Consider the following 27,130-nt stretch of genomic DNA (forward strand, 5'->3'; position numbering starts at 1 on the left):
GTATGTCGTCCAAAATCAGTCAAAAAAGTAATAGTATAGTATATAGTATGGGGGTGGAGTGGCTCAGTGGTTAAGACCGGTACCCTGTGTGCGAAAGACATTGTAGTCGCAATGGTCACAAGTTCGATTCCACCCCTAGCTGATTGTACTCAATTCAACTGTAAGTCGCTTTGGATAAAAGCGTCTGCTAAATGACATGTAATGTAATGTAATGTAATAATGTCGTCCAAAATCAGTCAAAAAGTCATAGTATAGTACGTCGTCCAAAATCAGTCAAAAAAGTAATAGTATAGTATGTCGTCCAAAATCAGTCAAAAAGTCATAGTATAGTATGTCCAAAATCACCTAAAAATGTCTTAGATACTGTGAAGGGTGGGATTTGAACCCATGTCCCCTGGGGAGGCTGGTATGTAAATTAGTGCAACACTGCCTGCTCGGCCAATCGATCTACCTATTTCATCTATGCACAGTATCCTTTGTCATCTAAAATGACATCAAACCATCAAATTATAGTATGTTGTCAAAAATCACCCAAAAAAGTCAGACTATAGTATGTCGTCCAAAATTAGACAAAAAAGTCATAGTTTAGTATATGGAAGATGAAACCTGACTTATGTATAAATAAATACAGAAATAAATGTATACATAATATAGAAATAAATAAATAAATACAGAAAGAAAGAAAGAAATGATAAATGAATGTAGAAATAAATACAGAAATAAATAAATAACTGCATAAATAAATGAATAAATAAATGAATGAATAAATACAGCTATAAATAAATTAATGTATACATAAATAGAGGACTAAATAAATAAATAAATGTTTTACATTTATTTCTACATTTCTGTTCACTTACATTGATTTATTTATTTATTTATTGCTGTGTCCATATGTTAATGAGGTAGGAGGTCCTAACCTCAGTCAACAGCATGATTGGTCAAATCGGAGACCCAGACAAACGCAAACGTGTCCCGATCCTAAGCCGTCCTCCCTGTAACTTAACATTGCAGATCAGCTCCTGTTAGCGTAATGTCCTCAACCGGGAGGTCACTGCAGACCTTCACAGTGTTGCCAACTTTGTTGTGCTGCCGTTCCACCCTGGCTTATAGAGCGGGGTGTAAATGTTTCTTAACTCAGTCTCTCACAAAATAAATCACTGCATTTAATACATATCAGAAATAACATATCCATGGTGTGAACTACGGGGGAGCCAGGAGGGGTCTCAGCCCCCCATAATGAGACATGAGCTCCCCTGGAAACATGATTTGTAAGATTTTGGGAGGGTCTCTGAAATATTGGCAAAATATTGTTTTTTGATTGATTTGATGCGTGAGTGGAGTTTAGATTCGATATGTGCTGATTTAAGACAAGTAGACATACAGACTTGTAATAATGGATGTGTTGAGTTAAGTAGGTTTTTTTGTAGTGCAGATGCAAGCATCCATCCCGCAACCCCCCAATATACGTGAAAGCCGCGGTATAGTTTGCACACTGAACATATATGTTATGTCTGATGTGCCATTTAAACCAATTTAAACCATATAAGCCATATTTGGCTTATAGAGAAAAAACATGCTGTTTCCACTAGATGGCACTGTCACAATTCCCTCTCCCACTCAATAATTCAATACACAAAAAGGTTTACTTTGCATTATTGAAAATATTCATATCTTTTTAACTAAAATTGTGGCATCATGACAAAAAAAAACAAGTGGCGGTAATGCCCCATAATGTTGGTGGCCAGCCTCCGTTAAAAACCAAGAAGACAAAAAACTTGGCATTTAAAGGGTTATAATCTTTAAAAAATAATTAGCATTTGATATCAATAGTAAGTTCAGATGTAGGTGAAAAGAAATCGGCTCAATAAAAGAACAATATATAATCATGAATAATCTTTTTTATAGTTTGATTTAAAAAAAGGACATTTTTGGTGCTTAGTGGTAGGAGTGTAACTAATATTAGAAACGACCCTCAGATTTAAATGAACGCATGCAACCCAATAGAGTAATAGAAACGTGTTTAAAATCACCCCCATGAGCTAAATATTACTATAAAACAAAGGCATTTCTGATGTAATTTAAAAAACATAATGACCGTTGAGAGACCTCGGTGCTGCCGCAGCCTCTGCTCTGCTCTCAGTGACGCGCAGTGACTTCACAAAGGAGGAGGAAGAGGAGGAGGAGGAGGAGGAGGACGCCGCCGCTGCGCGCAGCTCTCTCACCGTCTCCTCTCCTTCTCTCAGCGGGCTTCAGGATACACTAACCCCCCGGCGGGATGGAGCCAGCGGGCGCGTACGGCGCCAGGAAAGCCGGGAGCATCGCATTTGATCCGGTCGCTTTCTTCACACACCCGCGGACCGTCCTCAGACTCATGTCGTGGGTAAGAAATCCTCCTCTGCAATGTGTCCATTATTATATGGACGGGCCTGTGTCTGCCCCCCCATACCCCCACCCGCCCCCCTCTCTGTCTGTCGCGCTGTCTCTCTGTCCATTCACACAGTCTTCATTGACGGGACTAATTGAAATCATCATGTTCCAACAAACACATCATTGTGGTGATGCAGCTCCTGGTTCAGGATCATCTGGACTCTGCTGCCATGTGTTTATCTCTGGCTCCTCTTTGTGTCTGTAGCTGGTGCTAATGTGTAACTGTTGTCTGTCCTGTTGTCTCTGTGGTGTGACGCTGCTGTGCAGCTGTGAGTCACCATGCAGCCTTTATAATGTGGACACTTGGGGTTTAAAGGTGACACACAGAGCATGTCCAGCTTCTGTCTCTGTGTCTTACAGTTAGAATCTGTCAGAAGCAATTGTGGCCTTCCTCAGTAAAGCATGTGTGGAAAATCTAAATAGTCACAACAAAGTAATTTTAGATTTTAAAAAAAGGGTTTCTTAGGTAACCAACCATTTTATTCCACCAAACACTTCATAGACAAAGTGGATGACAGTCGTGACTGAGAGGCAGGAGCCATGTAGGTTACATTTAATGTTAAAAAGATGAATTCATTAATTAAAACAGACTAACTAAACAGAACTGTAACTGTAAAGTCCCACAGTGCAGAAACAACGTTGGGACAATCGTCGCTCTCAGTGAAAGGAACTGAAATGCCATAAAGCACTGAAGGTGTTGAATATGAAAGTCAAAGTTAAACTTTGGCTAAAGTAGCAGCAGAGACGTGATTAATTTCCACGCCACACATCACACATGAAAACACCGTAACTCATCATTTACCTCTGTTTTATAAATCTTATATGCCAGGTTATACCTTTGCAGTTAGATATGTATACATGGCAGTAACCAATAAAAACATGGTGCTTGTTTTATCCTGTGTAGGGCTGATTATGATTATTTTCATAATCAACTTATCTTTAATTTTATTAATTAATGTAATAGTGGATTAAAAAATGATTAATCAAGTCATTTGATTCCATTGATTAAAACAATGAACTAATTACTCATGGTTGAGCACGTCTTTTTATTTTACTGATGAAACTTGTTGTGATTCATGTTTAAATATAAAAAAATCACAGCATTAATGTAGGTTTGACACAAAGGAGGCATATTTAAATGTATAAGTTTAAATCTAAACAGCCATCAAGACCATTCTGTAGAAACAATAATTCCCTCTGCGTCCATATTATTATGGTGTGTTTTTTTCAACACTTTCTGACAGTTTACATTTTTACAAACAAGAACTTGATTAGTTGAGAAAATAATCGAGAGATGAATCGATTTTGAAAATAATGGTTAGTTGCAGCTTTACATTGCTGTTTTACTCAGTTAGTAAAATAGTCATTATGAACAGACGTCCAGTGCTGCTGAACATCTTCTTCGTGTCACGTGTGCATTTGTGACACTGTAGTTCCCCATGAGGGTAGAGTGGAAGACGTGTCTCCTGATGCTATTTCAATGATTTCTCTCAGTTCTCTCTGTTGATGACCATGTTAGACAAAATATTAGCTTCACACTCCCATGTTTCGTTTTCTGCCTTTGAGATTAATGACCACAACTCCAAACCCACCTCAAGCCAGCATGAGTGTGGAGGTTATATTAGTTTTGGATTTTTCATTAGTTTTAGTTTTTTATTTGATTTTAAATTTTAGTTTTTAAATTTTTATTATGTTTTAGAGTGGGTTTTTGCTAGTTTTTATTGATTGTAAATGCTTAGTGTTAGTTTAAGTTTTTGTAATATGGAGTATTTGCCAGGTGTGAGATTATGACAAAAAGGTCATAATAAGAATTGTGTCATAAAACTCCAGCAAAAGATGCCTTTTTGAAAAGTATATATAAATATAACTGAAGTGCAAAATATGTATAATACTGCTGTTGGATGCAGTTTGTGTGCTGCAGGTAAACAAATCGCCAACAGACCAAAGACACATATGAACATAATGTAAATAATAATAATAATAGTAAATAACGCCTAATGAGACACGTGAGAGTGATTGTTAGCACGGTGTCTCAGGAGCTCAATGTGAGGAAAAACAATAAAGCCCTAGACTTAGAGTTATGTACCTCTTGACATCATGCATGAGGAATGTCAGGCACCAGTGTGAGTTCATTCTCTCTGACGTGTTAGATGATAAACCAGCCCACGTGTTCTCTTCCCTGCAGGTTTTCTCCGTCGTGGTGTTCAGTTGCATCGTGAACGAGGGCTACATCAACATCGGCAGCGAGCGTTTGCTCTGCGTCTTCAACAACAACTCTGACGCCTGCAACTACGGCATCACCATTGGCGTGGCATGTTTCCTTGGCAGCGTCTGCTTCCTGATTCTGGACGCTTACTTCCCGTCCATCAGCAGCATCAGGGACAGAAGACGAGCCGTCCTGCTGGACCTCCTCTTCTCTGGTATGAATAAACATAAATGTTTTTGCACTAATTAAAGATTAAACATTGAAATATTCCATCATTAAATTATAAAAAAAGCTTTTAGAAGTAAAAAGCTTTAGTAAAACAAAAATCCACACATTGGGAAAGACATGAGAAACCACTCATGTCTAAGCGATGAATATGAGGTGATGACTGGCGGCCCATTAGCTTAGCTTAGCACAAAGACTGGAATCAAAGGAAACATCCATAACTGAAACAACAACACAACTTTTACTAGAGACAATTGTGATCCATTGTTGTGGTTTTGAGTGATATGTCTCAACATCATGTGGATAATTTCATGTGAAGTTCAGCACAGACATAAATGTTAACTCCAGGATGAAGTCAGAGAAACTTGTTGAACATGGATTTGTCTTCTCTAGCCATCAACATGATGAAAATCGGTCAAAACCTTAAAGCTTCAGTGTGTAACTTTTGTCACCACTCTGCACCTCAGGTGAGCCTGCAGAACTTAATTCCTTAACCTAAAGTTCTCCCTTTACTGGGGTAGCTGCTATTCTCCCACCCTCCCTCCTTAAGTCATGTGGCGCTTTTTCACTAAACAGCTGTTACACACTACAGCTTTAAGTTTAAAGCCACTTAACTGCAAAAGTAAAAACATTGTCGTTAGCCTCAGCTGTACTTTCTGTGTAACAAATGTTTAGCTCAAAATAAACGTCTCACAGAATTGAGAGCTGGTTAGTAATTATCATTTTGCCATAAATTGAATAATGTCTATTTTAAATCTTTAAACAAAATTCAAAAAGAAAATCTGCCAAAGAAAATGAAACTTAAAGTATGTTTTCTTCCACAACCTTTTGTAGCAGCTGGATGATCGAGCTAAACAGCAGGTAGCACTAATTCTTCAGTTAGGCTTCATAAAACAGCAGCAGATAATTAAAATAGCAGGAATTAAATCTTGTGAAAAGTGCAAAAAAATAAAGAGCAGATGGAAAGTGGAAAATAATTTATGTTTGTTTTTTTCATGAATTAATATGAGAAACCTTTAATTTGCTGGTATATTTCATATCTTGAATGGGTTGAGCTTATTTGATAAATCTGTTTCCATAGCAATCTGTCACATTTTATTGATAAAACCAAGCTTTCCTCTTTAGCCAAGCATGTGCACATAGAAACAGGTGGACGTCAGTGGAGTTTTTGTCAAAGGTTGTGCAGGATTTTCTTTGAAAAATGAGATAATGTTTTTTGTGGAGTATATAATTGACTTTTCAATTATATACTTGACTTTTCTACTGTACAGATTTATAAGATGATATGCATTACCAGTGCAATACAAGACCGTCTTCATCTATCCTGCAGGCCTCTTCTGCTTCCTGTGGTTTGTTGGCTTCTGTTTTCTGGCCAATCAGTGGCAGGCGACCTCTCCAGATGAGCTGCCTTTGGCCCAGGGCTCCGACGCTGCCAGAGCCACAATTGCTTTCTGCTTCTTCTCCATCCTCACCTGGGTCTGTATGTTTATACCTGTGTGTGCACCTGTTGTCTGTGTGTGTGTTGTCTTCATCATCATCTTCATCTTATTTGTTTGTGTGACCAGCAGTGTGTATGCTATTTTCAGGGTTATCAGTGTCTGGTGGCAATGGACACATATAAGATCATTCCAGTCATGGAGGACAGGCAGAGGCTGCTGTCTACGACCCCTCCTACTCTTTCTTTCATTTAAAACACACACACACACATCCTGAATCTAAGATGTGTTGGTTTTCGGTGACAATATCTAAAAGATTGTCACAGTGTTAGATTTGGTGCCATTTTACAAAGTCTGGAGTCGACAGATTTGAAGTAAGGTGTGGGCGATTTCACTGAAGTACAGTAAATACCTCTGCTCTCAAAGTGAGGGAGTATTAGACACTGACACAGTGAGTCAGTACTGACTTCCAGCCTGAATCAGCCTGAGACACAGACACTTGGCTAATAGAGGGGACATATATACGTGCTTACAATATCTTAAGAATATCCATCTTCTACCACTTTATCCTTCACATGAGGGGAGCTGGTGCCAATCCCAGCTGACATAGGGTCAAAGGTGGGGTAACACCCGGGACAGGTCACAGTCCACGACAGGGACACATAGAGACAAACATCCATCCGCTCTCACGGTCATTTTAGAGTGTCCAATTTCCCTAATCCCCAAATCTGCAGGTTTTTGGACTGTGGGAGGAAACCGGAGAACCCAGAGAGAACCATCTTAAGAATATGTTTTGACAGAATGTCGTGAGGGGGTTTGGTACAGGAGAGTGAGTGAGTTAGTTAATTTGTTTTGATGATTTCATCATCTATCATCTGACAACCATTTTCAGCCCTCACTGAGGAGGCGTGGCAAATTCAAACACTTTCTTGGGATTTCTTTTTTTTTTGTCCTCGTTTGCATAAAGTTTTGCATTTTACACTTGATGCAAATTGACTTTTTGATTTGACATCACTGGGTTAAAATAAATGGAAACCTTCATCTTCAGGCCACAATAACAGACACATCTGTTCTCTCGTCGTCATGACGTCATTGTTTTCCTGCAGCTTGTTCTTGACACACTTGCTTCTTGTGTGGTGTCTGACAACTGTGTGATTGGCCAGAAATTTGAATGGGAGTTCTGCACTTGAGATTTCTCATGAAGTATAAAACGTCCTGTCCAGAACTAACTCTGTTCTTGTTCTTTTATTTTTTTAAACCAGTGTGTAATTAACAGCCTCTGCTAATGCCTGTGTGTGTGTGTGTGTGTGTGTTACTAACAGGCTGTACTGACGCTGAGTGCACTGCGACGCTTCCTAACCGGTAGCAACACAAACCTGTTCACTTGGCAACAGCTGGACCCGCCCCCTAGCAACGCTCGGGCTACACCATATCCCATCACCAACGGTGCTACCATAGTAACCACCAGCCCCTATCAAGCCCCGCCGTTCACTGAAACCCTGGATCCTCAGAAACTCACACAGCAGAGACCCATGGCTCCAGCCTTTTAGAGACAGACAGACAGAGAGAGGCAGAGAATGAGGTGCGAGTTGGACAACACTGCACGGACAACTTCCTGCCTCGCTGTTTCAGTGGCTTTCCATCCTCTCCCGGGATTGGTGGGGCCGTGTGCTGTATGATCTCTATTCTCCATGACAACTGCCGGCTCAGCTTAGATGGTTGTAACTCGCCGTGTCAAAAATACTGGCTTATGTTCTCACACACAAAGGTATTGACGCATGCTAACACAGCTGTACTCACTCACACCTGGAAACAAACAGACATGTACTTACATGGACACCAGGACACGTTTACCTGGAAGGACACACACACACACGTACACACAGATTCTGCTGCACTGGCTTCCATTCATTTGGACAGCCTACTCAAAGTGTTCTCGCTTTCTGTACCTTCATGTGTACTGGTCCTGACAAAATCAGCATTTATGACAGAAAATGTCCTTAAGTGGTCACAAATGCAAGTACACTCACACACACACACACACCTTGACAGCATGTACATATGGTAAAGTGCAGATTAACATAGATGTAGATCAGTGACGATGCTCCACCTGCCTTATTAAACGATACTCAGTGATGCAAATAGGACAGCGAAACCATTTCTTTGCTTCTGTTTGTTCTCAGTCCGTCTCAACAAGCTGCCCTGCAGACTTGTGGCCGCCCATTGGCCGCAAGTGACATACTTTTTGACCAATAGATCGCGAGAGCAGGGGTGGGCCTCGCTGAAACTGGTACATTCTTTTTGGCAAGGAAATAAAGAGAGAACAGCTTAATGCATTCTGAACGCTGTAGTGTTTCCGTGTGAAATATTCATGTGGTTAAATATTTTATTGTGATATGCTGAAGTGGTATAATGAAATCTGAAGAATAAAATCTACCCGCCGCCATTGTCACCGTCCCTGCTGTGAGTCTGCCTTTGTACACCGCGTCTCTGAGTCACTTCCTTTTTGCCTCTTGAAATTTGAAAAATCGTTTTTAGTGTAATTACGTATTGCGACTGAAATCCAAGGATGTGTTAGGCACATTAATCAACATCTGCTGGAAGACTATAATTAGATGGCGTACTTGAGTTATGTTGAATTGATTAGCAGCAGCAGGCAGCAGCTGTGTGTTAGCTTTATTTTTAGATTAGGCAGCTCATGTAGAAAGACCGCAGCCACTCCTACCATTAAAACAAAATGCTCCATAGATAGGGGGCAAAGGACAGATTTGGAAGCAAGGCTATGAAGTCAAATGAAAGTCAGAAAAGAAGTGGTTTTATTCCAGCACAGTCCAATCACGATCACCACCAGGCGAGTTCACCGTATAGCCATCCCTGCTTCCAAGAATCTGCTAAACATTATATATATATATATATTATTTGCATCATCTGTCCTCATGACCTGCACATAAAATGACATTCAAGTTCATCATATCATCACCTCTGTGTTAATAAAATATAGTGTCAGCCTCTTATAAAGTTTAAACACCCCGTTATGTCCCCGGAATAAGCCCTTCTGTTCATCTGCTCCCAACCCATTCATCAGTATAATCTCTGCAAACATTCGGCAACACGGGCCAGCTCGGGTTCTGACAGCAGGGGGCAACGTAACCCTGCAGCCCTCTGGTCACACGCCTGACACTCACCTGCGTCTGAACTAGCTCTACCCTGAGAATACTAAGACGAGGAAAAGCAAAGTCGAGGGGAGAGTGAAAACTAAGCCGCCTGAACGTTCGGACGGGGTTCAGGAAAAAAAGCGAGGTAGAAACTACTAAAGCCCAGGTCACACTACAGGAACTTCTAACGGTAGATTGACTTTTTCTGACTCTTCAGGGTTGAGAGGATTCAGACGTGGGAGGAAAAAAATCCCATGAAAAATAAACAATACCAAGGTTTTTCTCACTCTGGTCACACATTGATCAAGCAACATCCAGAGGGCGGTTAAAGGAAATTTAGAAGACTAGTTATCTATAGAACAGCTATAAAGTCCAGCTTGTTTCAATACAAGATTCTCACTTTGCTTCACTTTTAATAAGCTGTTGTATTTTGAAGGAAAACATCGTGTAAAACGGCAATTGCACAAATCCATTTCAGGTCTGCGATTGTTTCATAGAAAAGGTTTTTATAACTGCTGAACTTTATCATTTAAAAACCATTTTGTTTGTTTTTGTAAACATACACTGTCATTCTGTATCGTGGGAGACTTTGACCAATCAGAGGACATTTATTGGCTCTTCTACTACAACTCCTCTGCATACAGTCCCTTTGGTGTAACAATGTTTTCTCCAGAACCTGCAACAGCTGCCTATGCTGCAAATAAACCTAAAAAAAGGAACGAGTCCTAAAGAGAGGCCGACTATAAACACAATAAAACGTGCTTTTTCATCTGTCAGTGTTTCTCGATGAGCAGATATGCCATTTAATGCATACTACACCTCTTGTGTGATTTGTGTCCTGTACTCTGACCTAGGCTTGAGATGCAAAGTAGAAATGAGAGTAAATGAAGAAGGAGGAGTGCAAGCAAGCAAGGGCTAGGTTAGTGTTTGGGTAAATATAGCTGGAGAGAGACTACTATGTCTGAACTAAAGCTATAGGGCTATGATAGAAGGAAAGGAAACATCTCGTGTGCATCTTGTGTGCAAATCACACAACGTTGTAAAAGTCTTGGATCACATACATAACTCATACATACACGTTCCGATTTAACCTCCCTGTGAAAAAGGACGAGTCGAGGGGCGTGGCCTGAAACAAGAAAACTTGCCCCTCTGGTGCGCTCCAAGCTGCACATCTGTCTCCACCACACTGAGAGAAAGAAACAATCCACCCACAGTCCCCTGGATGTGTTCAATCGTCCACTGCGCTTCCCTCGGGCTGATTAACCGAGAGGCTTGTGGCATCAAACGACAGAGTCCGTCTCCTCAGGTCAACACTGCTGTCCATCAGTTGGGTTGACATAGTGACCGGCTCCTCCCCAGGTGGCGGGCTCATCCTCTGCTTCCTGTTCCTGCCCGACACGGGGGACACTGATTGGCTGAGGCGGCTCCTGTGCTCCTCAGGGCTTGGGGTAAGGTGTCTGGTTTTGTGTGACGAGCTGGCAGGAGGTTGTGTGCGCGAGTGAGTGTGAGCAGAACTGTTAATACGACTGACTTCCTCGTCGGCGTCGTCCAACTGGTGCCCAGAGTCGCAGCTCCCCTCCGCTCTGGAGCTACAGAGGGAAGCTGACAGGGTGAATTCACCACTAGATGCCTGCATGCTGGACAGGCTCTGCAGCCTTTTCTCGCGGTCTGTGTCCGGCTGCGAGCCACAGGTGACCTGCTCAGGTACGTGTTCTTGTTCAGTGGTCTCACTGTGACTCTTGCACGAGATGACCCTCTGCGGCTGCGTATATTTCAGTGTGTGTACACTGGACGATCGCTGGCGTGGCGGCGTGGAAGTGGCGGAGGGCACAGTAAGGTGAGGCTCTGCCAGATCATCAGCTGAGTCACAGTGCACAGCCTCCTGCGGGCACAACACACGACACAGCCCTGTTAATCATTGAGATGAGATGAGATGGGAAGAGAAGAGAAGAGAAGTGAAGAGAAGAGAAGAGAAGAGAAGAGAAGAGAAGAGAAGAGAAGAGAAGAGAAGAGAGGTGATAATAACACACCTGTCTGCGTAACTGTCTGCTCGTGGTGTGGAAAGATGCTGGTCTCTTCAGGACTGAACTATCTGGGATATAGGAGGGACTCAACTTGTTTCTGTCTAAACTGTCCTGAGGACTGAGCCAGTGAGACGGACGTCTGCTGGTACTGTGAGCGGGATGTCTGTCTATACTGTGGCTGGACATGAGTCTAGGTCTCTCTGTGTTGTGTTCATGATTCAGCCTGTATCCATCTATACTGTGAGCGGAGCTGAGTCTGTGTCTGTTTATCCGATGGGCGGGGCTGAACCTGTATCCATCTATACTGTGAGCAGAGTTAAGTCTGTGTCTGTTGATTCTGTGAGCAGGACTGGACCTGTATCCCTCTATACTGTCAGCTGGACTGAGTCTGTGTGAGGGGTATCTGTCATTGCTCCCAGAGGTGAGGCAGATCATTGGCCTTGAGCTGCATCCAGACCCCAGCGAAGCGTGGCTTATGGTGGGCAGAGCTCCCGGGACCTGCAGCAATGAGCCGCCTCCACTGGAGCCCAGAGATGACATTGAGCCTGCAGCGAAAAATCACATAATACACAGTATTTTATAAAGTGTGCCGACACCACATGGTTCAACTACCCCTGCTAAATACTACACAGTGGAAGTTTAAGGGAAATGATATTCCCATTTTACAGTTACATTTATATTGAAAAGCTACTGAATTACAACTTACAACAATTTAATTTGAGCTCAACCAAATTTTAATCCCACAGAGACAATATGGAAGTCTGAATCAGACACATTATATCATTTCTCATAGAATCAATGTATCAACCCAGATCTATTAATCATTACACTACTAATAAAGACTACATAACAACTGCAAAAAGAAGAGTGAATACACCGTGTTTTGGAATCTAAGTATGTTTCTACATACACTGTCCATGACACAGTTAGATAAAAAAAAAAAAACGAAGGTTTTAAGTTTCATGTAAATAATATCAGAAGATGAAATGTTTCAATTTATGTCTTGTCTTTCACTAAAATGATAAAAGTATATTGATGACGGTGCAAAGATGGGGTTCTGGGTGTCATTGGGTGTCGACCATTGGTTATTTCAAATATTTAAGAGGCTAGGACTTCCAGTTATGATGAGCCCCCCCCTCGATAAAATAATAATAATTCAATCTTTGATAACCTTCCTTTGAGCCTACTAAAGATGTAGGAAGTAATGATACAACGGCAGACCTGGCCAACAGTCAGATGGGGCTAGTAGAACAGGCATTATAAATGCAATAACTGGCTTAAAAACAATGTTTGGCCAAAAGTTGGATGTGACTGCCAAACCTTCTACAAGTACAGATATCTATGATGCATATTTCTGAAAGAGTCATGGCAAACAATGACACACATGAGAGCCACAGGCATATCTGAGAAAAAAACCTGTGAAGCTCAGTCCACATGAAACAACATAAGAATAACTGGCACCGCAGAAAAGAACAGCGAAAGGGCGAACTACGGACATCGTAGCAGAGCCGCTGCCAACTTTGCTGGGACACAACAACTTTGTCGGGCCAATAAAGGTTGACAGAGCACGTAGGACGCTACAGATGCTGAATAAAGTGCTTGTTTTTGTGGTTACATCACCGCCAAGAAAAGGAATGAATCCTGCACCGGGCGAGACAAACACGGCAGGAGAACGGACTGGGAGAGGGATATGGTTTATGGATTTGTGGATAACAACAACAATATACAACAACTTAAAAAAAAACTGTGTGCTTCATTATGTAATCATCTATCAGCATATTTTTTCCCATCCATGTGACCTACTGACAATGCTCTCTATTTACCCAGGCTTGAGTACACTTAAGCAGTGCACAGTGGTAGGATTAGGCAAATTGGGGTTAAGTGGATCATCCTTCCAGTTGGAAGATGCCCCTCTGCCACTAAAGCACTGCCATCCCAAAGTGCATTATTTTTTATTCTTACCTGCCCACAAAAAATAAAAAAATGTCATTTGGTAAATGGACATTTTACCAGAGTTGACAGACGTATTGCCAGTATTTTGAATATGATATCTCACTCTTTCCAGCAAAGATTGGCACTTGTACTACGTCACACTTCAGCTGTGCTTTAGGCTATTTATGGTAGAAACAATCATTACAGCAATCAGTCAGAACTGTCTGCAAATTGGCTGCAAAGTAAGTGAAGTACCTGAGAAGCTGTAGCCGGAATAAGCTTCGTGGCCAATGTGAGGATAAGGGGAACGTCTGAGTGGCTGAATGTAGCTGTCACTGGGGAGAGGCACGATGCCACCCATGCTCAACATGTTGCCTTGGGAACACTCCTCATCCTCAACCTGCACCTGCAACATCAGATCATCACCGCAGTCATCATTGTCGTCATCTACCCTCCGTTCCCTTCTTTCCATTCATAAACACCAACATGTGCTGTACGTTACCTGAGCGGGTGCATCCGTGTTTGGCCCCGGAGCTCCACTCAAGGACGCAGTGCTCTGACGCCGTTTGGCCTCCTCCCTCTCCTCCCTCTCCCGTCTCTCTTCCATCTCCTCCAGCTGCGCCTCCTTGTTGCTCTCCTCCAGGTGCTTCATCAAAACCGCTACAACAACATTGACCAGCACGAACTGAGCCGTAAGGACGAAGGTGACAAAGTAAATGGGGGAGATCAAGGGCAGGTAAGTGAGGCAGTTGCGATCCTGTGGGCGGCAATCACGCAGCGTGTCCTGCAGTGAGACAGAGATTTTACATGATATTCTCAAAATATCAAGAGATTAAGGTGAAATTTAGGTCGGATAATGCTGGAGGTTGTATTTCCTCTCCTCTCCAACGGGGGGAGATGTTGATCTGAGCGTAAAAAAAAGGATATTGAGGCTGTCAGAGAAGAATAACACACTCTCCTAACCCTCTAATGTCAGCAGCTCTTAGTCTGTCATAAAACACCTGTCTAATAACCAACACTTGCATATGTCTGTGCCCATGTCTTAAAACCTTCCACAAAGCGGAGGAGAGAAAGTCAAATAACCTTCATAATCCCATTCCAGTTGTCCCCGGTCGACACCCTGAAGAGTGTGAGGAAAGCCATGCCAAAGTTGTCGAAGGTGGCGTGGCGACTGAGACCCTCACATGGGTTCTCGTCCGAACACTCTGAGAGAGGATGAAAAGAGGGAGAGAGGATTAGAGGCAGTGAGGGTGGAAGAGGAAAGCGAGGTGAGAGAAGAAAGAGAACAGTGCGGAGATTAGAGCGCTGATTCTAAATTGACATAATTAATGTCTATAACAACAAGATTTATTCATGTTATGCAATCTCTCCCGTGTCAGCTGAGGTGCGCGCACACACAGCTGCACTGATTTTTATGCATGCACACACGCACGCACGCACGCACATGCATGTACACGCAAACACACACTAACCCAGTTTTCCAAAGAGCTCAACTCCCAGAGCTGCATAGATGAAGAACAGCAACATGAAGAGCAGACCCAGATTCCCCACCTAGACAGACACATTATACGCACACACAGATATATACAGTGTATGATACACAGAGATAAAGACATGTACAGTATACATCAAGAGAGACGCAAACATGCAAACACGGTAGAGAGGAGCCATAGACACAGACTGCTGAGTCTTCCTCAAAATGAGAATGAGGAACCATCGTGGAGTAGGCTCTTAAATGTCTGTTTTAGAAACACAGTAACTCTCATAGTCTGACATCAGTTCTGATAAAATGACAAACATTACAAACCAGTTCACCTCATGGTAGGAGGAACAGTAAGGAGATGTCTAATTAGATGAAGCATGGACGTATTGATGAAGTGCAGGGGGAGAAAGGTGCCGGTCACTGTTTCAATCACTGGGAGTGATCTGTCACTTCAAAAGACTACGTCATGGGTGGGTAGGCACTGGTGGCTGTTTTGGCTCACTGGAGATTATGGGAACATCTGTGCAATGCTGTGAAGCTCCATATGATTTTGGGGGAATTAGCCATGCTCCAAGTTTTAGAAGGAAAATGGTTAAAATTTAGCTGAAGTTCAAAAGCAGAACAACACCTCAAAGAGTTGATCTAGGTCATTCATCCTCAATCAGGGCTGACGCGAGTCTTTATGAGGCCCTTTGATCCTGGGGCCTCCTTCCCACCACCTCAGCATATCTTCACTTTTATTGATAGAAAAGTAACACTATAAATTGTATTCATCATAGTTGTGTTATTTACACTCTTTATTATTTTGTTTTAACATTAGAGGGCAGGAAAATGACAAACGTGTCCTAGTATTACTTTTCATATGCAAAGTGGAGCTCTAAGTGTTCAGTATCACCACACAACATATCTAGATGTTCTCCACACATTACTGCATGCTGAGTTTGCTTATGGCTCTGTCTTAACCAAAGAAAGTCTAGCTAACTACTGAAGATTTACTAGTGTGTTGTTTTTTCCCTTGATCCCTGTTCTCCTATTGCTTATCTCTTCAGGGGCCTTTGACCCCATGGCTGGGTTTCATTACATAACATTCTACAGCCACACAAACAGCAGAAGTTAAATGTGCAGAGTAAAGTTGAGGCGGACAAGAATTACCATTGTTTTGCAGGTAATTTAGTGTCATAGCAGTTATTACCAATCCCAAATGTTATGGTAATGTCTCTAACATGTATATTTCCCAACAAACAACACATACTGCAGGGGGACTAATACAGGGGAACAATGTAGTCATTATTATTCATCCTCTGAGGACAATGAATGTAAAAATGTCAGTTATATGTGGATCTCAGTGAATATATACTGTTATTGTTCAGAGCAACAATAGCACTGTGTCAGAATCATAAACTGTAAATAAAATTTAAAAAAATGACACACATGGAAACATGTTTTCTCTTGAATGGCCAGAAATCAATTTGTATATAAATCTTTGAGAATATGACCCTGTTTTGATCATCTTACTTGATTTATATCACCAATAAACATGTTTCTGTGAAGTTTACAGTCTCACTTGCTCGTTTCTTCGTGGTACCGTTTGGAGTGAATTAGCTAATTAAGCACTGCACCTTTTCTGGGCGTGGCTATGGTGAGATTGACATCTCTGGTGAGCTGTCTGTTCTTAGGCTCACTCTCTTTGAAAAAAAACCTCAGCGTTTTGACGCTGACCAAACCAAATTCCTCAGTTCACATGCGTCAACACAGGAGAGAAAACCTGCCGCTGTGGAAACTCCACAGAGTTTCACCGTCCTACCTCAAAGGTGTCCTCCTGTGCGATGAGTTTTGAGACTGGACTTTTATAGTTTATCTCCTCATGGACATCCAGTGTCAGGACAACCGCACCAAAGCAGCTGTGAAGTCACGCGGTTTACTCTGGCGACTCATCAGCCACACCGACAAATGTAAGAATCAGCGTTTACGCGAGGATATTTTAATACCAGTTGGTTATTTGGTGTCTTTTGCTTTGACGCCAGCCAGCCGGGGAAATCAGTCAGTAAATCATGTGGGAGGCAGTCGGTGCCAGGCCTCATAAATCGCTACACAAAGCAAGCTGTCTGTATTTCATCAGAACATTTCAACCGGCCTTGTGCTTGAACAGACGTCTTTTGTTGGATTGCATCGCTGCGGCTTCTTACCTGAGGCAGCGCTTGCATCACCGTGTCCAGCAGAGCTCTCATTCCTGTGGCCATCTTCAAGAGCTTCAGCACTGAAACATTGCAATGTGTCAGCTGTTATCTGCTACATACTGTCACTGTGTGTGTGTGTTTGTTTGTTTGTTTGTGTCACTGTGTGTCCACCTCGCGTTATCCTCAGGACTCTCATGATGCGTATAATGGTGGGGTTGATGGGCAGAGAAGCATTCAGGTCTATTTCCTCCAGTGCGATTCCCATGATGGACATCAACACAATGGCGAGGTCCAGCTGGTTCCACCTTGACACAAACACATCCACAATTATTGCTAAGCTATTTGCAAACATGGACTTCACATATGATGAACACAGCTGGGAGAGAGGAGAGAGGCGGTCCCAGCAGCAGGAGAGTCTCCAGAGGAACCAGACGAGGAGGCCAGGCTAAAACATGAAGTTTGTCCCGCTGCATTCTCACACATTCTCTCTCTCCCTGGCGTTGAGTGCATGTTTGAAAGCAGCGTGTGTCTTCAGAGGATCCTGCATGTTTGCAAGCATATTTGTATCAACGTGAGGACACTCTTTACCTCTCTTTGAAAAAGCGGCGCAGGCCGAAGGCGATGAGTTTGAGAATGGCCTCGACAACGAAAACCACCGTGAAGACGTAGTTGCAGTACTTCAGTATCTCGTTGAGGTACTGCAGGACACACAGAAAACACACTTGAAAAACCCGCTGCACCTGTGCTGTGCTGTGCTGTACTGTACTGTAGAACTGCTTCATTACTATGGTTCTAGGACAGGTGGCGGTAAGAAGTGTTGCCATGGTTACCTGAGGTTGGTTGTAGTGCTCCATGCTCATGGTGAGGAGGTTTGTGAAGATGATGATGGTGATGAAGAGATCCAGGTAGTGGCTCGTGCACACAGTGTGGATGGAACGACGCAACGGGGAGTAGTCTGAGTAATATGGTTTCTCCTGGGCCCCTGTGTCGCACACACACACACACACACACAGACATTAAAATGCTTCTGAAATAAAAATATGATATGGACTATGAAGTCACTGATGAAGTGGGTGCCAAGTGGTGCAGTGCTGTGTGTGTTTGTGTGTGTGTGTGTGTGTGTGTGTGAGCGTGTGCACACTAAAAGTGCCACCTCAGGAATTCAGTCCTATCCATCACACACATACACACACGCCATGGCACCTCAAGGTGTCTTTGGGCAGAAACCCTCGCTGTCTGCTGCCAGACACTTAACTGACAAAGAGCAAAGGCACTACTAGAGATTATACTGCAGAGAGAGAGGGGGAGAGAGAGAGAGAGAGAGAGAGAGCAGAGTGCAGTAGCATAAAGAGTGTAATATAAGTAGAATATACGTATGAAAAATGTGTGTATGTAAAGAGGTTTATCGTCTGCGAGTGTAATATAACGTAGACTTTATATAGAGAAAAGTACAAAGACACTTTTGTCGTTTAGTTTGAGGCAGTTTTCCTGGTTAATGTCAGGTCATTTTAGTTCAAGCTAAAGGAATTCCTAATACTACAGTTTGCAGTGGGTTTTTTTTTTTTAAGGAAAATGTGTTTCCAATTCTGTAGAACCACTTTCATCATCATCATTCACATGTTTGTAAAAAACTATATATTCATATTTAATATAATAAATGTTTTTCTGAACAAATGTAAGACAAAGTAAAAAAAAATCCAAATATTAATTTGAAGGCATCCTTACGTTCTTACAGTTGTCATGTCTGTTTATGTTAATTTAGACCTTTAGATTTCCTTTAGCATCTGTTTTGGATTCAATGTTTCTGTATTTATTTACAATGAATATATTTCAGGTTGGGTCAGATTTTGTGCCATACACTTCATCATCATTTCCTCGTTGGCATTCACTTGTTTTCCTTTTCTATTTTAGTTCATTTTGCTGTAATTACACGCTCTGCCTCGATTAAGTTTAGTCCCTTGTCAGTTCATCTGTGCCACTTTATGTCATTATTTTCCAGCTCCTGTTTTCATAGCAAGGCTACGTTTAGATTGTTTATTTATTTATTTATTTCGGTCATGACATTTAGATCACTCATCACATAACAGTGCAGTTCACACAATATACATAACCGAAAGGGAAAAGCGGGAGAAGCAAAGCTTAACTAGTCCCGCCCCCATTGTTCAGCTGATGTGGCTCACATCAGATTTGTTATGTGGTTCCAAACATCCAAAATGTGCCTGTGAGACATGAATGAGCGCAGTCAAACCAGAGTCTATGTGCCTGCACTGCCAGCACAGCAAAATCAGACAACAATAGAAGAGAGTGCAGTCAAATCTGCTGTGATAGCTTTTGTTTCTCCTGCTTCGATACCATGAGAACTTCTGTTGTTTTCAATGAAGTATGCAATCAGGTGTTCCTGAAGACGCATTCACATGAAAGACACTTAAAGTTTAGACTTTGTATCACGGGTGTCAAATTCAAGGCCCGCGGGCCACATCCGGCAATTGTATTCAGCCCGCGAGATAATGTGTTTAATGTCTTTCCAGTACCACACTTATCAAGTTTACTCGCCAGTAAAATAAATAAATGAATTAAATGTGGACTTTTCATTTAAACACAGAGCTGGGGGGGGGTTATAAGGGGGCTCAGCCCCTCATTTGTATTGACCTTCCTCTCTTTTAGCTTTATACATCTAGTAAAAATAATTGTTATTGGCTAAGATACTACAGGTGACTACAGGACTGTTTCTGTTCTACTGAAATACAGCAGAGGAAATCAGGAAAGACAGATGGAAATGGACAACGGAAAATTATTTGTTTGGAAGTTTTTGTTATTTGACCTCATTTGGCCCTCAACTTGGACACAGTTTTTAATTTTGGCCCCCTCTGTTATTAGACACCCCTGCTTTATAGCATCAAATCTGACCTGTAATGAACTGGAAATGAATGGGATTAAAATAATGTGGTTTTAATCTGATTATAGCCTAAATGATCGTATTTCTTGTTACTGCCACATCATGTACCCACTCTGAAACCCACAGTGTATCTTTAGTAAAGAGATTATTCTTCACCTTCGCTCACTTCAATCACTCTTATCAACAATATAAAATCTCCACAAGTCAGTGAATCACTAGCAACTAACAACTTTAGGTTTCTAGACGTTTCATGAATGGAAATCTACACAGACAATATAAAATCAAAAAAAAATAGGACCACCATCAAACAGTAGTAGAGGATATAATTAAGAGTGGTCATTAACACACTGGCAACTCCTCTGTGGCAGCTGCTGTGCAGCCACAATGTACTGACACTGATCTCGTGGCTGAATGGAAGGAAATCCCAGCTAATGTGGGAAGTCAGATTGAGAAGCAGAATAACGCCCATGTCTTTGGAATGACTACTGTGGACTGATTTGGCATCCACAGACATTTGGCCATACACCGTACGCCCCATCACTCCCCACGCCATCATCCTTTCTTACTTCTCCTCCTCTTCTCCAAGCGCTTCTGTCGCTTCTCCTCCCTGATCCGCGCCTCCTCCTCCTCCTGCTGCTGGCGACACTTGTGAAAGTTTTCCACCACCACTCCCACAAACATGTTGAGCACAAAGAAGCTGACGATGAGGAGGAAAGAGATGAAGAACAGCAGCATCCAGGGGTTGTTGTTTCTGATTGGCTACAGTCGAGAATACAGACAGAGAGGTGAGACAGTGGCAGAGGGACAAACGGGGGGAAAGAGAGGAATGCAAAAAAAAAAGAAGAAAAAACAGGCAACAGCAGCAGAAGAAGAGAAGTGGAGAGCATAAACAAGAAGACAATATAAGTCATGAGTCAGCAGTGAAACCGCCAGCACTGTCAGCTCAGATCTATTTACCCATCCGTCTTTCCTCTTTCCTTACATCTCTCCTGAAATGTTTCCCCTTTCAGCCTGAGACTGACACAACGCCCAAGTGCAATACAGCAAAACAAAACAATGATATTCATTTTTAACCTGGCGCCAAAAACCCTGTTTCCTCCCTCGGCATGTGTGTGCGTGTGTGCGTGCGTGCGTGTGTCCTCACTTGCTGATCCACTCCGACAGCGTCGAGGCCGTCATACATGATGCTGACCCAGCCATCTTTACACGACAGCACGAACAGCGACATCAGCGCCTGGAAAAGTGAGACACATGTACTTTAAATCAGCGCGAGAGTGTGAGAGCAGGTGTGAGAGTGATGGTGTGTGTGTGTGGCAAACCTGTCCCAGATTGTCAAAGTTGTATTTCCGTCGGACCCAGCGGTATCCTGCCTCCAGACACTGGGTTTTGTTGGTGATGTTAGATACGTCGTGCCCGTCACAGGTGAAGAACTTCCCCTTAAACAGCTGCACACAGACAGATGTGATGAAAACACATGAGAACACTGTGTCCACTGAGAACATAAACCAAAAAAAACAAAAGATGTACTCGTGAACGGTGCCTGCCCGAAGGAACTCGTGTATCTGTCTGTTAGAAGCACTGCTCAAAACCTACTGAAACTATTTCAGTGACATTTGGTGGAGGGGCGTGGCTTCAGCCAAGAAAGATTTCATTACATTTCGGAGCAGATCAGATAACGAGGGTGGAAACAGGATTGTTTTTATTCACTACCTTTCAAATAGATAATGCATTTGTCAACCTTTTAGTGAAGAGTATTTCTTAAGAAATCATCATGATGAATATCAAGCATACACAGAGGGTGAATATCAATAAACAGGCACACGCTGGTGTGGATTTGTGACTCAAAATAATTATTTTACGAGGTTGAATCCTTTAAAGCTACCGTACAATGTGTTCATCAGAAATAATAGTATCCACCTGCAGGCTCTGATAGTTGCGGTATTTATTCATCACTCTCCATTAACGCTATATAATTGTTTATGGGGGAGTGATGAGGTCAGTGCCTAGAAGCCAAGCTATGATTACATGAATGCTGTTCAAACTATAAACTACGCTCTGATGCAAATAAACACCGCACAGCTGCCCTAAATGAACAGTATAGGTAATTATCAAAATAATTTTTATGTTTCTGTAATGGTTAATACACACGTATGTAGAAGCTCTACTTTTAATGCTATAATATAAATATTATTTTTAACCATGAATTTTCAAATTTTACTGAAAAAAAAGTCAAATTATAGTATAGTATAATAATTAGCTTTAGTGGTTGAATGTTATGCTTGATTCATTTCTCACAGAAGCCCACAGTGAAGCACCCCGGCGCAAATTTGGGTATAAAACAGCAAATTCAGTGAGTTATTTATTAGGCAAATAACTCACTGAGTTATGAAAGATTTCTAAAATATTCATGTTTTCTCATTTGTTGGTCAAATAAATGTGATGGGCACTGTGTTATGATTGTACAATGAAAGGATATGTGGGAAAAAAACACAGTGTTGAGCATCAAGGGCCTTTGAGTGTTTGTGCTTTGAGAAAACCTTCAAGTTCATCCATTCATCCATTCATCCATTCATTCTCAGCTCAGAAAAAAACATCGTCCCCAGAAGCGAACGAGACTAATCATGGAGGCATTTGCATACAGGCTGAATGTCGTGTATATAAAAACATTCGTACTGTTGTGCAGAATCACATGAGCTGCAGCCTCATACTGTCATTATAAGTCACGCTGAGTATCCACGTCGTGTCTTCAACACCACAGGTGGCCAGCATACTCGTACTCGTACACAAATCTTTAGAAAGAGAGAACAGCCACTAAGCACATAATAAATTTAAGAGCCGACTGTATTTTACAGCTAAAATATCCGAGTGGCATCCGGTCCAGTCTGCTTTTACTGCCATTACAAGCACCGGAACGCCACAGGGATGATAAATTCAAGTTAAGACTCCTGTTATTGGTGGAAACTGTAATATGGAACAATATGCCGCACTTCTCTCTTGAAAAACTAATATATGCTGTTATTGTCGCTGATATGTGACACGTCAATCCAGTGCTAGTCAGCTGGTAACATCTATGAACTTATATGAAATTATATCTATTCTGTGAGTGGTTCTTTTGTCTGTGTGTATTCTTTTGTCTAGATTAAGCACCTAAGCTTTAAAATATCTGTCTGGACTTTTTTGTCGTTGCATATTTTAACCATAAAAGGGCCAATGTCCTGTGAGTAAGTGCTATTTACAATTCACTGCATGTTAAAATGGTGTGTGAACAATTTCAAATGAAGAAAAACATAACCTTGTATTGAGAAAAAAACACTGCAGTCGTGTGTGTGGACCCCAGATTTGCGTTAAATTTAAAATTTGAACAGTTTAAAACATATTTAAAATAACATTTGTTTGAGTTTTTGTCTCAAAAAATGGAAACTATGCACAGGCGTTTTTCCAACTCTCTCTTCTCTGGTGACAAAGACACTGATAATCACCGTAACAACCACGCGTTGGCTTTGACTTGTAACATCTCAGCTTTCAGAAACGGTTGTTTTTTTGCGATGGCGCAAACTGTCGCGTAATTACGGTAATGCGGATAGCGCTTGCGCAAACTTGTCTTCCGCGATACACTCGGTGACAGTGACATTCACTAATAGAAAAACTGCATAATTAAGCTTTATTGTGATTGTTTTTATAATATTTATTATTTTTGATGTATTTTTTTTGTATGTCTTTGGTACTGAATGGTTTCAAATGATCTTCTTGTCTGATGTTTGTTTCGCGGTGGCCCTCGGGAGGACGAGCTGTGTCGAAGGGCAAAGCTAATGAGGATCCTTATAAATAAACAAAAGAGAAACACTCCAGCATGGAGCGTTCTCTTTACAACATAAACCAATGTGCTTTAGTATCTTCATCTGGCATCATTTACCATGCAAGCAGAGAGTTGTTTGCAGAGAGATTAACAAAAGAAATTCTCCCAGAATATTGCTGCTAACGTTCTGAGGGAATAATAGCTCGTTAACTCTCGATGCATGGAGCGAAGGCCAAACATGGTTGTTCTGTGAAAGGGTCTTTCAGAGTGACTCTCCGCGGAAATGACAGAGCAGCCGTTTCTGACCTCGTGTCAAGGTTGATTCAATCAGTCATCCTTCAACAATCAAGTGTCAGGAAGCTTAGTTCTCAGCACAAAGACTCGGCCGACAGCCATGTCTCCGTCTCACGACTTAAAAACTGTGAATCACATCTGGAGTCATCAACGCTCAGGTACTCATATCACACACACACACACACACACACACTAGGCTCATTTAAAATCAAGGAATATGAAAGTGCGATATCAGCACGTCTAGATTGCTTCCTTTCAATTTGTATTTCCAGTATCTCACAAGCGACGGAATGCCACACACAACGACATCAAGTAAAAGAAAATGTTAGAGAAACACTTTCTTTCCTCTCTTATGCCTAAAATTGCTTCGTATCATTTAGAATTATCATGACAAGGCTCCAGACCACTGTCATAATTACTCTGTTTGCTCCTCTATGTGAAATTGAGCTTGTTTTTAATCTTTGAAAAGAGAATGGATCTGTTTTTGTTTGGATTCAAAAGGTTGAAAACTGCATGCAACAAAACAAATAACACACTCTATAATACAAATCAACGGAATCACGAATACAACAATCCAGGTAAAAGTGGAATTTTCTAAAAACCAGTCTCAGCACAGTCCCCCTGTAGCTGATCCATTGTTTTTATAATTACTTTCAGGGACTCTGGTGGATCAGCAGCTCATTTGCATTTCCCCTCCAGTTTTCTCTTCACTTTTTATTACCTGAAGCATTTTCTGAGCTCTGCCTCATTTATTCTAAACCAGCGTGATCAGTGTCTTCTCACAGCAAAGAAAAAAAAAAACACAACACATTTTGGATGTTTGGTGACATTTAACTGTGTGACAACAAGTTAAAAACGCTGTTGTTGTTTTTTCAATCATCATCAGTGGAACGCTGAAATGCTGAGCCTTATCTCTGTGACCAGCAGTGGGTGAGGAGAGGATGTTTACCTGGACTCCTAATATCCCGAACACGATGAAAAACGCACAGCAGATGAGGACAATATTCCCAATGGGTCTGAGAGATGTGATCAGAGTCTCCACCACCAGTTTCAGACCCGGAGCCCGACTTATTACCCTAAAACACACACATTAAAGGGAGAATTCGGTTTATTGAAGTGCGCTTGTCAGAAGTACTCAGTAAACGCTGACTTTGCCATGACCAGTGCACCGCCGTGAGACACTGATGCGTGTCCTCATTGAAAACATGGCTGCCAATGGGGACACACAAGTAAAGACAAACTTCAGCCACTCAACAAAAGGCTCACCTAATTTTCACACCAAAGTCCATGGAGAAAATCTGCATTTTTAGCTCACAGCGGCACAGGAGCTCCTGGTCCAAGTCTACCTTTTTGGGGGAAATTCTTCACATAAATTTACATAAAAGGACTTTATGTGCCAAAGTCAAAAAATAGCGCATTTGAACTTACTTAATGGAGGCAGCAGCTGCTTAAAACTCCTGTTTACTGTGATGTAAAATTGCTGATTTTCTCCAAGGCGTTTGGTCTCGGGAATGAGAAGTTTACAACGTGACCCAAACTTTAGCTTCCAGTCGTAAAAAGCTGTCTAACAGCAAGAAAGACAGCAAACACATTCTTAAGAAGTGATAGACTTAAGCAGGTGAAGATTGTATTCGATGAGTCTTTAGTTAAGTGGCAGTCCCCACTAAATATAAATAACTAAACCAAGTATAGATATGTGAATTCTGTACTATTTGTACTTTGTTACAAACACTGTTTGTACTTTGTTACAAACACTGTTTGTACTTTGTTAGAAACACTGTTTGTACTTTGTTACAAACACTATTTGTACTTTGTTACAAACACTATTTGTACTTTGTTACAAACACTGTTTGTACTTTGTTACAAACACTGTTTGTACTTTGTTAGAAACACTGTTTGTACTTTGTTACAAACACTATTTGTACTTTGTTACAAACACTATTTGTACTTTGTTACAAACACTGTTTGTACTTTGTTACAAACACTGTTTGTACTTTGTTACAAACACTGTTTGTACTTTGTTACAAACACTGTTTTTACTTTGTTACAAACACTGTTTGTACTTTGTTACAAACACTGTTTGTACTTTGTTACAAACACTGTTTGTACTTTGTTACAAACACTGTTTGTACTTTGTTTACATTACACCACTGGATACACTGGCAGCCATGTTTACATTGAGGCTGGCTCCCAGTGACTGACTCAAAGTCAGCGCGGACTTTGAGTCACTACCTCACACAAATACACACTTAAAAAAAAAAAAAAATCACACATGAATGTGTCCTGGATAATATCTAAACGAGAAGATCTGTGAAACACCCACCTGAGAGGTCGCAGCGTGCGGAGCAGACGAAGCACACGGAGGATGCCGAGGATTCGATTACCACCTGATGATGCGATGGAGACGAGAATGTCCACCAGCGACACAAACACCAGCAGCCCGTCTAAAACATTCCAGCTGCTCTGCAGGTACACACTGTTTCCAAAGTACAGGCCCATAGCTACCACCTTATCAAACACACACGTACAGACACACACACACATACAGTATATCCAGCAAAATTACAGGCAAGACTAAAATAATATGAGGTGTAAAATGAGGCTGAAAGCAATTCTAATCTGCACCCGGGAAGAAAATTGCCTTTTTACAAGTATGATGAAAAAAAATCACTTTGCAGTCGAGTGGCTGCTCTGAAAAGGTGCACAGTTGTGTTTACCTTGATCATCATTTCACCCACGAAGATCACAGTGAAGATGTAATTGGACACACTGAGGAACACCCGCTCCTGTCACTCACAACCACACACACACACACACACACACACACAGAGAAAAGCACACTTGTCAATTTAAATGTTTCGTGTCCCAGTAGCATTCTAGCTTTGATTCTGCTCAGCAGCTCATTACAATGAAGTGGAAAAAAACATCCTTTACGACTGTATGAGAAACACAAAAACAAAAAACAGTGGGAACAATGAGTGTAACAAGTACACGACCGTGTGTGAGTGAGAGACCCAGTGCTACCATACTGATGAGGTGCAATTCTAGTTTTTGAGGGTTAAGGCTGGATGTTCAC

General features: G+C 41.6%; 2 protein-coding genes across 2 annotated transcripts in view; one reads left to right on the top strand and one right to left on the bottom strand.

Annotated features, from left to right (window-relative positions):
• The first annotated feature begins 2,172 nt into the window (after positions 1-2,172).
• Positions 2,173-8,754, top strand: LOC122771025 (synaptogyrin-3-like). Its single transcript, XM_044028308.1, has 4 exons — positions 2,173-2,383; positions 4,616-4,850; positions 6,192-6,337; positions 7,620-8,754. The coding sequence occupies exons 1-4, from the start codon at positions 2,279-2,281 to the stop codon at positions 7,845-7,847; spliced, it is 714 nt and encodes a 237-aa protein (XP_043884243.1). The 5' UTR covers positions 2,173-2,278; the 3' UTR covers positions 7,848-8,754.
• A 336-nt stretch (positions 8,755-9,090) lies between these two features.
• The window catches only part of LOC122771024 (voltage-dependent T-type calcium channel subunit alpha-1G-like), a 58,983-nt gene continuing 40,943 nt past the window's right edge, over positions 9,091-27,130 (bottom strand). The window contains exons 20-35 of the mRNA XM_044028307.1: positions 26,772-26,840; positions 26,378-26,562; positions 25,004-25,130; positions 21,284-21,409; positions 21,109-21,198; positions 20,531-20,723; positions 17,899-18,050; positions 17,657-17,766; positions 17,240-17,373; positions 17,078-17,148; positions 14,881-14,959; positions 14,492-14,613; positions 13,911-14,192; positions 13,664-13,814; positions 11,483-12,021; positions 9,091-11,334 (exon numbers count right to left, since the gene is read on the bottom strand). Coding sequence (XP_043884242.1) covers positions 10,681-11,334; positions 11,483-12,021; positions 13,664-13,814; positions 13,911-14,192; positions 14,492-14,613; positions 14,881-14,959; positions 17,078-17,148; positions 17,240-17,373; positions 17,657-17,766; positions 17,899-18,050; positions 20,531-20,723; positions 21,109-21,198; positions 21,284-21,409; positions 25,004-25,130; positions 26,378-26,562; positions 26,772-26,840 — 3,084 coding nt within the window. The 3' untranslated portion in view covers positions 9,091-10,680. The remainder of the gene's footprint in view (positions 11,335-11,482; positions 12,022-13,663; positions 13,815-13,910; positions 14,193-14,491; positions 14,614-14,880; positions 14,960-17,077; positions 17,149-17,239; positions 17,374-17,656; positions 17,767-17,898; positions 18,051-20,530; positions 20,724-21,108; positions 21,199-21,283; positions 21,410-25,003; positions 25,131-26,377; positions 26,563-26,771; positions 26,841-27,130) is intronic.

The sequence above is a fragment of the Solea senegalensis genome, linkage group LG6 (genome assembly GCF_019176455.1).
Source record: "Solea senegalensis isolate Sse05_10M linkage group LG6, IFAPA_SoseM_1, whole genome shotgun sequence".
Classification (NCBI taxonomy): Eukaryota; Metazoa; Chordata; class Actinopteri; order Pleuronectiformes; family Soleidae; genus Solea; species Solea senegalensis.